This window comes from Crinia signifera, chromosome 2 (genome assembly GCF_055691185.1).
Source record: "Crinia signifera chromosome 2, ASM5569118v1, whole genome shotgun sequence".
NCBI lineage: Eukaryota > Metazoa > Chordata > Amphibia > Anura > Myobatrachidae > Crinia > Crinia signifera.
Window position 1 is genome coordinate 138,303,090 of NC_139218.1, and position 13,821 is coordinate 138,316,910.

The 13,821-nt window shown below is 42.6% G+C and overlaps 1 protein-coding gene across 1 annotated transcript; it reads right to left on the minus strand.

The window, feature by feature from the left end:
• Positions 1-231: 231 nt before the first annotated feature.
• On the minus strand, positions 232-10,255 carry LOC146058886 (gastricsin-like). Its single transcript, XM_083171099.1, has 8 exons — positions 10,128-10,255; positions 8,575-8,692; positions 7,344-7,474; positions 6,417-6,616; positions 4,309-4,416; positions 2,997-3,141; positions 1,543-1,641; positions 232-527 (listed from the first exon to the last, which is right to left on the minus strand). The coding sequence occupies exons 1-8, from the start codon at positions 10,230-10,232 to the stop codon at positions 375-377; spliced, it is 1,059 nt and encodes a 352-aa protein (XP_083027225.1). The 5' UTR covers positions 10,233-10,255; the 3' UTR covers positions 232-374.
• Between the last annotated feature and the right edge of the window lie 3,566 nt (positions 10,256-13,821).

Sequence of the window (13,821 nt, forward strand, 5' to 3'; positions counted from 1 at the left end):
GGGGGATTGTCACAGAATAAAGTTTCCTACCACATCATTTGGATTACGATGCCTGGGCTATAAGAATAACAGCAATAATAATCTAGCACTGAATGTATGTAAACTGAAAGCAATGTGGAAAATCTGGGTATAGAATCGTATGGAATAAAAACCTGTGTTCATATCCTGTAATTAGTGCTTCCTCAATCAATGACTACAGGAAACAAAAATAAATAAAACAATTCCAAAATATCAATTTTGTAGCCAGTTTATTGTCAGAAACAGTGTAGAAGGATAGGAAAGAAAAGAATATTTTGATCTGGTAGATTGATGTATCTTGTCAGGGAGCATGATGTCATATCCTGTTTCATACCCTGGTGTTAACAGTAGCTGACCTAAGCTACTGGAGCGAAGCCAACCTGGTTGTTTCCAAAGTCGTAAACTGAATAATACTGCCTCAGGAAGACATCTCCCAGAATCCACAGTGGGTCTCCATTCTGAGCTGGGAGGCTGATGCTCAGGAAGTTGGCAGAGCAGTATCCATTCTCCTGCAATGAGCAATATAGGTAACCATAATTATTTTTCTTTTATACTATTATATTTCACATACTGTTACTCCTCTGTACATAGCTATAACACTCTATGTCTAATTAAGGAAAATCAATTATCTGAGTATAAAAGGCACTAAAGGGCCAAAAGCTTTAAAAGTGAAAAAATGGAGAGTGATAAACAGCCAGCCAATCAGCTCCTATCTGTCATTTTTCAAACCCAGCCTGTAACATGGCAGGTAGGAGCTGATTGGCTGGTTGTTTATCACTCTCCATTTGATCACCTTTTGAAGCTTGATACATCTGGTATAAATACAGTCTATCTACAATGGGGTGTATTCAATGCTTTCTGTGAGCTGTGACAGCCAGCAGGGCTGTCTGCTCTTTGTAAGGGCTCGCAGGGTCAGTATTCCGCTGACTCCCTGCCACATGCCGTTTCCCCCCTCGCTAGGTTTTTGGAGTGAGGGGGAAATGGTGTATGTGGCCGCTAAAACAGCGAGGCTCACGGCTAAATGCAGTGGGCACCCTGTATTAGCTATGGGCCTCGCTGTTTGGGGGAGCCCTAGCTGTCCTCTAACAGCAAGGATTTCCCCAGCCCATTGAATAGGGTGAGCAGCCAGCGTGGGGGTAAACAGCGAGGATCGCTTGTTTTAGTTGATCCCCGGCGGTTAACCCCCTCGCCGGCTGCATTGAATACACCCCAATATGTCAGCATCTGTAATATAACACATACTGTATAAGTGATATGTGGATATTGTTTCTCAGTATGAAATTGTATTTAGAACACACAACAAATGCATTTTGCCTTTCTATTAAAAAAGGGCACATTCATGGTACTATTGAATAAATGCCTTTCTTCTCTTTTAAAATCTGCTGAAGAGTCCCTGCCCAGTTATCAGCACACTCCTGCGCAGCCTCAGTTAGGTGTAGGAGCAATCCAGCTGTACGGCGCATATTTGCACATGGACAGACCATGTTGCAGATAGAACAACTATGCAATATTACAATGATTTACCTGAACGATGTAAGCAGATGGAGGCAATGGGAAAGATACTCCATTCATGGTGAAGCTCAGCGTTGGCATATTTTGAAGATTGTTGCAGTTAACATAATACTAAAAAGGAAAACAGTGTAAACTTGAGGTACAAAACATGTTTATCAAGGAGCAAGGTGATTTAAGTATAGTATCCCCTGAATGATTAGGCATTACATCCTGTCATTTCAACAGCACCTACTACAGGTATATGAAATAATATAATCATCTCTGCAACTGGGAAGGCCAAGGTAGGGCAGCACATAAAGTCTGACTTACAGATTGGCCAGTCAGCTGGCAAAGAGCTAGATATGTCTTCACCATGTTCGTTTATGATCCCACTATACACACCCTTTATTATGTTTTTGAACAAATGTGCGAAAAGCCAGACTTTCGGACAAATTCTTGCTTCCCATTACATTTAACCCAGGGGTGAATTCCCACATTGTATTGTGCAGGACACATTTAGGTAAACTTCTGATTGAGATAATCCCGTGGTACCTGTGACTTCAGATAAGGAGTATTTACCAAAGCTTGGAGAGAGATAAGGTGGAGAGAGATGAAGTTCCAACAAATCAGCTCCTAGCTGACTTTTTTTCAAACATCGGGCCAGATGCACTAAGCTTCAAAAGTGATAAAATGAAGAATGATAAACATCCAGCCAATCAGCTCCTACTTGTCATGTAGCAGACAGTTTGAAAACTGTCAGACAGGAGCTGATTGGTTGGTTGTTTATCACACTCCATTTTATCACTTTTGAAGCTTAGTCCATCTGGCCCATAGCCTGTACAATGATAGAAGCTGATTGGTTAGTCTCTACACTTTTTCGTACTGCAGGTTTTGAAGAATATCCGCCAATGTGTTTTACATTTTCCTCTTGTGAGCATGTTTTATTATGGATGTATTGATGACATTTCTCCAGAACATGTTTCTGGGTGGTTTTACAAAAACTTATATTTGGATTTTAACTATTAAGAGGGAAAACCTAAAGATCCATACACAATGGGCATATTTGCCCAGCGTGTATGGCCAGCGAAGAAGTGCAAATGGATTCACGGGGTGAACGACTTTCCATAGTAGGAGACTATAGAAAGCCGTCCACTCATCCTGTCAAACAAGATTACGGCCGGCGATGATGCAGAGCGCTCAGCGCTCATTGCTCATTGCCCGGCCATACACACTAGGTGATTTTGAGCTAAAGGCAGCTCAAATGACAAAAGGTGTGCTGCCTTCAGCCTTAAGGGATCAGGACAGTTGGAGTTTTTAGATAAACTCTTGGATTTATGTTGCTCTATGAACTTGATTGGCTCAACTCAACAGCCGTGATCCTTTCAAAACATTTTACCTGGGAGCACCTTTCCCTCCATTAGGGATGTCTAATGTGTACCTGTTACAAGACCTTAGTAAAATGTTGTACAGTAATTTTTTTTTCTTACTCCTCCATTCTGGTTCTGAATGCCAAGGTATGGCAGCAGCTGTTGCATGTATGGCTGAGGGATGTTGAGCTGGGTGGTTCCAGTATCTACAATAGCCTGGCAACCATTGCTACACCAGCCAGTAGCTTGTCCATTGATGGAAAATCTGGAGAAATAAACTTTGTTTCAGTAAAAAAAAAAGTACTATTTCAGCACTACAAAAAATACTTATAGCAATGACATGTGCAGTACTTCCCATTCTGTGCTGGACAAATACCAGTTGCTAGTTCTATGATGACTAAGGTGCCAATTTTAAATAGCTAAAAAGCAAGTTTGATATATGAAGCTCTAGCCATTAAGCCCCATATTGTCATTTCCCCCTTATTGTATTTTCAAGCACATCACAGTTAAGAGTTGATTGGCTCGTGCACTATTTATTGTAATCAATGAGTTTTAAATGGCTAAAAGTCATTGATGGTGGGCCCCTATAAATGGTTTGCTGTTAGCCTCAATTCCTATTAGACTATGCACTAAAATGCAATATCCTTGTGACTGGCAAGTTCACTGCAGCAAAAGAAATCATGTCCGACACTTTTTGTCTGACCTCAAGGTAAAACTGGATTAAAGTTTGTGGGGGCTACTACTAATAAATCTATCAACATAATATTTGATGACGAAGTTAGCACAAAGTGTAATATACAGATGTGAGCACTTATGTTGTTGCCGCGATGTGTACGCATGGCACAGCATCGTGGCAACCCTACTTCATGCCAGGCTGCACATGATCTCCCCTCGTGATTCCCATTTGCAATGTATGAACCGTGAGCATACACACACTCATGGGATCCCACGATACGCATGCCAAGATGGGTACGCATCACGGCAACAACATAAATCTAGACATCTGTATAAGTCCATCTAGCACAAGAAATGTGTTAAAGACACTGTATTAGCCCCAAATCATGTTATCCTATGGCCGGTGCAGTCTCTCCGTCTGACTATGGCTTCCTGTGCTTGCATTGACACGCCCACGGAATGGTCCAATGGTGCACTAGTAGTCATTACTCAGGAAAGCCTATTATTTTACCAACACATATATGATACAATCTGACTAGATTGCAACATCACCTTTGTGCGTACAGTCTGTGTAACTCCTGGACCATGGGGGCTGTCAACATATGCAACTATTTGCACATCAGTGTTGTGTGCAATACAGAATCAACCCATGTAAGTTCTGCTGTTATTTCAACCACATAATGCTCAAGCAGCAGAGTTTTCTTCTATGGTACATAGCATGGTTTGTTAAAGACAAAGGGAATTGCAGGGAACTTACTCCTGAAGAGCAATCTGCCAGTAGAGTTGGTTTGAGAGTGGTATCCAGTTGATCTGGCCAGTGTAGAGGTTGGTATTCACGCCTCCAAAAGTAACTTCACCTGATTGGCTGAAGAAAACAGAAGTATAAGTTGGTAAGTGGCTGTGGAAATAGTGTTATACTTTTCCCAAGTGTCTGTAAAGAGTAATGGTGTGTACACACGTTAGATGTGCCTCAAGATCCTATCCACGATCTGATCAGATAGGATCGTGGATAGGATCTTAAGGCACATCCGATTTGCATCCTATCTTGACTATATAGTGCAGATCTGCACTATATAGACAAGGCAGCCAAGACTTTCTAGCTTCCGATACGTGAACGCGCATCGGGATCGGATCGGGATCGCAAGGGTTAAAACCCTTGCGATCTGCATCCGATGTTGATCCGATGCCGATCCGATGTTGACTATATCGTCAACATCGGAAAGGAAATCGGACCGTGTGTACACAGCATTAGTCTTGGGTCTCTTGTTATTTTTTTTTTTTTTAAATCAAAGTGAAAAATGATGCATTCCAAACTGCTTTTATTATTGGGTTCTATACATTTAAAACACCTCCACCTATGGGAACCAACATTACACATATACCTTCGTGCCCCACAGAATTAATAACTCATCCTTCTTTGTTCCAGTGATGGGTATTTCCCTGCTTACAAACTCTATGCTGGCATTATTCATGCTGAAGATGTGCACAGACAATTGCAGACTGCAAGATATTTGAGCTTAAGTGCTGAGTGCTTGAGTTACAAGCCATATACTGTACATAGAAAGCAACTTCATTGATGAATGGTATAGTCAGGGTCAGATTTCAAATCTGATCCCCATGCAGCGTCTATGTAGGGATTGCCCTGGCAGGCTTTCAATTTAATATCATTTATTTGTTTAATATTGGAAATTCTGTTGGGTGTCGGCGAGAAGGCGTGCAGCTGTCTACATGCCTGCCAGCATAAATAAAGCTATGATTATTTTAATTATGTGTAGAAGTATTTATTTCATAGGTTGTGGTGGAGACTGAGGTAAGGATGACTGGATGCAATGTGGTGGGAGGGAACAACAGTAACAGCAGCCTAGGGGGCTAAATATTTGAATACATATCTGGGTGCAGCCATGAAAAAGGACATAGTTTACTACTCACATAATAAAGCACAAATAATGTTAGAGAGCGGGATTCTTCTTTTCACACAATACTTATAGGTATAATAACCAAATTAGAGCATTACACATGGCAAGCACTTTCTTAGAAATACAGTAGTGCCAAAAGATAAAATGCTAAATTAACCCTTTGAGGGCCAACGTTGCTGTGAGCGGTCCTCAGAATATCCGCTATGCCCAACGCCGCTCACAGCAAATGTTCTGTTAGTATAAATAAATAGAAGTACAGCCAAGTCAATTCATTGAAGTTTTCCTAACTACTCCTCCCAAAAAAAGAACAGTCGCTGTGAGCGACGCTGCATTTTTAACGGATATTTAGAGGATCTCTCACAGCAATGTCGGCACTCAAAGGGTTATTAAAAAGGCTTGCTTGGCAATTTTCACACCTATTTTGACAAACTCCCTTGGCATGCAAAGGGTTAAATAAGCATATAGCCCCATGCACAGGGGGCGACACCATCTCCATGCTGAGTGAGGTGCTTAAGCACAGATCGCTCAGCACACATCGCGTGCGCAGCAGAGTTTTATTAGGCAAAATGCTGCAATGGTATAGACAGTACATGCACTGTACCTCTGCTGGCGATGGCCTTGTGTGGGACCATGCATAGCCATCGCTATTGGGCATACACACAGAGCGATCCGTGCTTCAGTCAGATCACTTAGAAATGGGGCTTAAAATGCCTCATGTGTATGCCCCATATGTTCTAAATGTATTTCTCATTTATTAGGGCATTTGATGAATTAAATAATCTGCACAGACACATACTTAAATATTCATAACTTATTGTCAGTAGATAGTAATGGTATATTTATAACTGTCAATACAATATTTTCTTTTGCTTATATATCACTCCATTACATCAACATACTGGGCACAAACAGTTGAATGTGATTTTTAAATTTTTACATAACTGTATACCTGCCAAGGTAGACACTGAACATGGGCTGGTTCAGAAGATTCTCATTCAGTATTCCTTGCATAACAGTGGAAGCTCCACCCACAGACAGGCCAGGATAAGCCAATCCCAGGATACCATCAAATGGAGAATAATAGAAGTTGCCACTAGGTTCTGTAATGGTCAATCCAATTTCTTGGTTTGTGATAGTAAGACCTTGAATCTAGGAAAATGTAATCAAATTTAATTTAATTTAATTTGGCAATGCTGATATGCACAAGGTAATATAGGTGGCAATACATGTGAATATAGGTGCAATATAAGTGGCAATACACAGTAAGCTTAGACTCAATAACTGATAATTAACTAATCCAAATCCCTGAACTAGAGATTGGATGTGATCACTAGATGGTATTGATGAGTTTATGTGTAAGTGTGTTCAGTTATCTTCCAATCCTAAAAGAAAGCACCAGCGATGCTGGAAGAGACATAGGGCATGATTCTGATGCGCTCACACAGGGGAGCGATATGCTTGTAATGCGCATGCTCATTTCTGCACATGTGCATACACTGGGTGCGAACGGGCGCAGTGAATTGCTAGTTCACCATCCCATTCGCACCCACCAGAGCGTGGGGCGCCGGCGAGGGGGCGTGCCTAAGGGTAACGGCCAAAGTTTCAGTGATGCGGATGCCGGGGCGGGCAGCTGACATCACCGGATGTCAGCTGCCCGTCCTGTTCCTGTACAGGGAACACGCAAAACTAAGGCACCTGAGAGTGTGTTAGTTTTGCGTGCTCATTCCAAATCATTCGATGGTTGGCGACCATCGAATCATTTGGTTCCCGCACCCTAGGCTGCAAATGGATGTTTATGCAAAACATCCATTCACAGTCATGCGGGGAACTCGGAGAGCGAGGTATAAGCCAAAAACACCCACACAATGCTACTTACATAGACAGTATCATATCCAAACACACCAGTGACACTGCTGGCAACATTCCCACCACCATATCCCATGGTGAAGCGCTGTCCATTGGAAGTGTAAGTGGAGGACTGGCTTGGGTTAAATGTATGGTGGTTTGCTAGAAAAAAAGCATATTACATGTCTAATAACAGCCATTTGTAGAAATGTTTATTTTAGTAATCATTTTAGTTGCCACTTGCCTGAATATTTCAACATTCAATATAATAGAAATATTTAGATAGAGACATGTGAAATGTGAAAATCTGCCACAAATTTCTATTTACAGGAATTGGTACCTTTCTCATACAATTGACCCTGCTTCTTCAAGATTATTGGTAGTGGTACTCCTCCAAAGTTAAACCCCAAAAAGTATCCCCCTTTTTAAAATCTCCCACAGCAAATGTAAGGTTGCACTTAGTGATTTTGACCCAGCATTTGCAAGGTGAAGTTCCTCACAGGGAGCCAAGTTGCTGACATCATCAGAAGCGGAGCGGGGACATGCCAGCAATGGGGGGAGGGGGGGCAGAACTTAGAGCTGGTGCTGCCTCCTCCCTATAGTGTGAACGGGACCCAGGTCACTCGACTGGGGTTACCTGTTCACTCTGCACAGCTATCTGTATCTGACCCGGGATAAACCTTTGTTTTACCTGGGTCGTATTGCCGGGTTGCTGGACCCAGGATTTTTCAAAAGGCCATTTCACACTGCACAGTGACCCGAGTCGACCCAGCAAAAACTCGGGTCAGACCAAGTTATTTGTGCGTTGTGAAAGGGGTATTATTAACATGTTTCTACAGTGCAAGTGTAACGTGGGATTGCTTTCCATAACATGCGTAGGACAAGACCCAATCACAGGCAGCTCAGTGCATATGCAAACATCAAGCCTTTCAAATGAGTAGAGGTTGCAGATGTTTCTTCATAACAAAGTTATCCCCTTAAATGTTCTCTATGTTCTCTTCTGCAGATTATTGTTACATTTCTCTTATGTGCCTACTGAAAATTGAATATTGAACGCTCTCCTTCCAACCCACAAATGGCATCAATGTAGTTTCTCAAGAGTGGAATACAAAAATATGAAGAACTGGCAAAAAATGACCATAAACTGGTTAGCTATTAAACTACTAAGAAAAACAAAAGGTTACAGTTGCTTTATACAAATAAGAGATTGGTAGGGCAATGCTGCTGTAGACAATGATAGAAAATGTCACTTAGATACTCACTGCAAGCTGTACTCTGACAGTATGTTGATGGAACCCAAAGATTGGAGGACCCTGTGTCAAAAAGAACCAGGAAGTTCTGGGGAGGAGTTCCCATGCTTATTGGCCCATAGTAGTATGTCTGCAGAGCAAAGATATGTCATGTAATTAGATTATTTGAAACCTCTATGGAAATCATGTGTTTTAATGAATGTGTGTTGAGGCACAATCTACAAAGGCCCACCATAAAATATTTCCGCAATGCTAAGATAATGAGTAAACTATTAGTAGTAGTTAAAAGCAGATGGCAGCCCTCCATGGGAGCTACTGTATGTAATTACTACACAATGCAATTTGTAGGTTAAACTTGAGGAGGATTCATATATTATATGGAGTGTAGTGTATGGGGTTAATTTATGGGAGTTCTATTAAAGGTGGGATGTTGAGATGGGCAACCAATCAGATTCTACAGTATTTATTATTTTCTAGAAGGTGCTAAATAAATAAGAAGTAGATTTTGATTGGTTGCTATGGGCAACATCCCATCTTCAATAAACTCCCATCTTGGTAAATAAACCTCTATGTTTGCATTTATGGTATGCTTATATCAAAAATATAATAAGGTATACATATGCAATTGTCTATCTATACTGGGTCCCATCATGTCAGTGGTATAAATGATATTGTACACAGGTTACCTGTGCTGGTCAGTTTTTTAGATTTACACTGGTGGTTGTAGGAGAGGTCTCCATATATCATATATAACTATATCCAATATACTATACTACAACAGAATTGCAGCAAAAAGAGCCAGTGCTAGATATTTACTGCTGCATTATTGGAGGCAGTTCCGGCATAGTGGGTCGACAATGTCTAGGTCAACAGTCACAAGGTCGACCACTAATGCTCAACAGTGACTAGGTCGACACCTATAAATGGTCAACATACCCTAGGTCGACATTGACAAATGTCAACACAGGCAAAAGGTTGAAATTAGCATGGTCGACGATGAAAAAGTCAACACAAGTTTTTCGTGTTTTTTGCCTATGATGACATATGTTAACATGGAAACCGTATAAGTGTACCACATGGCTCGCTGTGCTTGGCACACTATTATACTCTAACTCTATGCTCACTTGGATGGTAATGCATGAATCAAGTCTGCCTAAACAAATGGCCGCAATTCCCACATGTATTAAGCAATAGCAGGCTTCAGTGCCAAGGGTAGCACCAGATTTTGCTGGTGTTACCCTATAGTAGCCTATGGGCTTCTTTCCACACTGTGCTCTGAGAGGGATCCAATCAGATCCCACCCAGCACCCCCTCTGCCCCCTGTGCATGTGCAGAAGGACTCTCAGGGCCGATCCTGAAAAGACTCTCTGGGTGTAAACGGAATGTGTAACAGGTGCTGTTCACAAAGTACAGTTCTTATCGGGAGACCTCTCCTTTGCTATATTAATTACATATGTTAGTGTAAATGATTACTACATCCTGCCCTTCAACAAGTATTGCATTTAAAATAGTGCCTTGTCTTTACAGAAGCCTAAATAAAACATGTAAAGCTAGATCTGACATACGTCAAAGTACATGGACTCAGAAGCAACCGCATATCCCATGTATCGCTGAGACAGGTCAATCTTGTGAGACTGCAGGTACTTATCCAGCACTCCAGCTTCCCTCATATTCTGTCGAATGGACTTTCCCTTGGTCAGAGGAACTCTGAAAATGAGCATAAAAACCATAAACACAATAGACTGATAGCACTATCATAGCATGTTTTGCATGTTTTTGGAGGAATTGGAAATTCAATCGTTGTGTTGGGCCTAATGTCACAAGTTAGCGGCTATTAAATATTCCCACACATTTGAGATGTCAATCACCGGCAGTCCTACCATCAATAGACACATCAAGAAGTGCTAATATATCTGTAAATGTATAGGCCATCAGCTCTGCTTCAGGGCTGATGTGATATGTGTATGAACAACGATGTTCACAGACATATCAGAGATACACACCCGCTGATGGGCTTGCGATGTATACAGTATCGGCCAGCATATCGCACAGTGTATACCCAGCTTAAGAAATGACCAATGACAGCTAACACAAGAAGCTCCTGTGTGAGGTGATTGCACTTGAGCTCCAGTCCTCTGCCTCATCACACCCAAACTACTGGCATGCCATCCCATTAGATTTACATTGATCAAGATGGGCTACTTACTGTACTGTACAATGATTGATTTGAATAAACTGACAACATATTTTATATGTTTGTGTTTTTTTTAAACAAAATACATTTTCATCTTCCTATTAGAAGTGTCCTCCATCTGATGGACTCACCTCACAAGCCCCTCTGAGAGCTGCAAACAAACAAGAGCGAAGATTAAAATTTTCATGACTGCGGCTTTCCTCCAACCTCACCAGTAGAACCCGGCTAGTGTTTGTCATGCGGGATCTCCTTTTATATAGTGCAGTTACATAATCAGCTAATACCACCCTACATAGTCACCGTACTGTGTTTGTTTACCTTCACGCCAATCATATTTAGGACAAGTCAACATCGCAGTCAATTGCCAAAATGTTGGGTTGCTTAAGATAAAAGCTTGACTTATCAGGCGATATCAAAGTGCCATTTTCCATCATTTAATGCACAATTTATTTAACCTTCAGTTTTATACAGCAACTGCGGGACATTTGTTGGAAAGTCCTGAGCCGGGTGTGGTTGAATTTGTCAACTTTTATTATGTCAAAATGGATGGGAGGTCATCATGTCAGCATTTATAATGTCGACATTGAGATTAATTCCTGAGTACTCGTAATACTACTTCTAACCCTAATCTATCTGTATCACTAATTGCAGACTAAGGGCAGGATGTATTAAAATACATCGCCGCCCTTTGCCGCCACCCCCGCCGCGATGCTGCCGCATATGTACTAACATATGCGGCTGGCTTCGCGGTGTGGTGACGGAGGCCCCCCGCGATACCTGTACACTGGTGTGCGGGGGGTCTCCGTCACCTCCCTGCCGCCACGCTCTCCCCTCATGCCGGGGACAGCTATGCATGCTGTCCCCGGCGCTTCCTCCTCCCCCCTGCAGCCGGAAGGATGTCCGGCTGCTTCACTAGGGGGAAGCAGGGCTTACATTCCGGGGTCCAGGAGGACCCTTCAGGAATGTAAGCCAGAAGGGGGGTCGGCGAGGCGGCGGGTTTGCGTCGGCGGGCGGCGAAAAGAAGCCCATAGGCTTCTATAGGGTATCGCCACCCAAAGGTGGCGATACCCTTCAGTGCGGTATCATTTTTAATACATTGGAAAATGCGGTAAAACCGGGGTTTTACCGCATTTTCCATTTGATACATCTCGCCCTAACACTAATTCCAACACTAAACACAGCCTAACGCTAACTCTAATCCTAATTGCAGCCCAAGCCCCATACACACTAGACAATTCGCTCCATGAATGATAATGTTAAAGATTCCCGCTGACCTCCCAGGCAAACAATGTAGAGCTGGGGTAGCCAACCCTAGTCCTCGAGAGCTACCAACAGTGCATGTTTTGCAGGTCTCCTCACAGAATCACAAATGAGCTAATTAGCTCCATCTGTGGATCTTTTAACCCCTTCCCGACAATTGACGTACATTTACGTCATGGTCGGGAAGTACTTCCCGACACATGGCGTAAATGTACGTCATGGCATTTAACTGTCACCGCGTCTATAGACGCGGTGACAGTTTCAACATGTCTGCTGTCCCTGACAGCAGACATGTCCGTGCATGCCCAGGGGGGGCTGCGATGCCGCCCCCCCGTCGGCGATCGCTGTGATTGGCTGTTCAGTGTGAACAGCCAATTACAGCGTTTTCTGTGTCACCGGCGAATAACGTTCGCCGGTGACACGCGATCGGAGGTGATTGGTGCTGTAAAGTACAGCACCAATCACCGCGGGGTGTAAGGGTGTCACCCCACCTCACCCCGCCCGCCCCCAAAGGCCGTGATTGGTCCGTCGGACCGACGGACCAATCACAGCCATGGAGGGGGGTTTAAACTAACGGTGACTGCACTGCAGACGCCATTCCGGTCTGGAATTGCGTGCAGTGCGGTCACCGTGCCTAGCTGCCGCGATATACTGACCAGAACCTTGCAAAATACTTACCTGATCCTTGCAAATATCTTGCCTGCTTCATCACTGCTTGTAGTGTGCTGGATGCTTCCTGGATCCTGTTACTTGTGACTTCCTGTGTTATTTATTTATTTATTTATTTATTTACAGGTTCTTATATAGCGCAGCAGATTCCGTTGCGCTTTACAGTGTTGTGAACTTGTGCTGCTGCAGTGTAATAGCGTTAGTTAGATAGAGAGAGATAGAGAGAGATAGTGTCAGAGAGTGCTATATTTTGTGCTGCTGCAGTGTGATATAGTTATAGAGAGAGAGATAGAGAGAGATAGAGAGAGATAGAGAGAGATAGAGAGAGATAGAGAGAGAGAGATAGAGGCCTAGTGACAGAGAGTGCTATATTTTGTGCTGCTGCAGTGTGATAGTTATAGATAGAGAGATAGAGAGAGATAGAGAGAGATAGAGAGAGAGAGATAGAGATAGTGACAGATTGTGCTATATATTTTTTATATAACTGACTGCTGCCCCCCCTTTTGTGCTGATCAGTATAAATTAACTGATCAGCAACTTTTTGGGGGCGCAGGTTTTTTTTTTATATATATATATACCTGTCACTGCTGCCGCTGCAGTGTCATAGAGTGTTAGATAGTGAGAGATAGAGAGATAGAGAGAGATAGTGACAGAGAGTGATAGAGAGTGCTAAATTTTGTGTCTGCTGCCCCCGCCTTTTGTGCTGATCACTATATCTGAGGTGATCAGCAACTTTTTGGGGGTGCAGAGGTTTTTTTTTTTTATATATATATACCTGCCAGTTGCACTGTCAGTTGCACCAAAGGTTGTGCACCTGCTGCCCCTCACTGGTAATCAGTGTCGCATCACTGATCACCTTTTTTTTTTGTGTGTGTGCTGTGGGGTCTTTTTTTAATTTTTTTTTTACACACACTGTGATTTTGTGGGTGTCCTGTGGCCGCTGTGCGCTGATCAGTGACGTACATCACTGATCATCTTTTTCGGCACAGGGTTGATCTATTTTTTTTTTTTTTTTTGATCAAATTCCTGTTGCCTTTGAGCGCTGTTCAGTGACGGACGTTACTGACCAACATCTGTGCTCAATTTTTGGCGCAGGACCTTTTTTTTTTTTTTTTAACCCCTTCAATTTTTTTTTT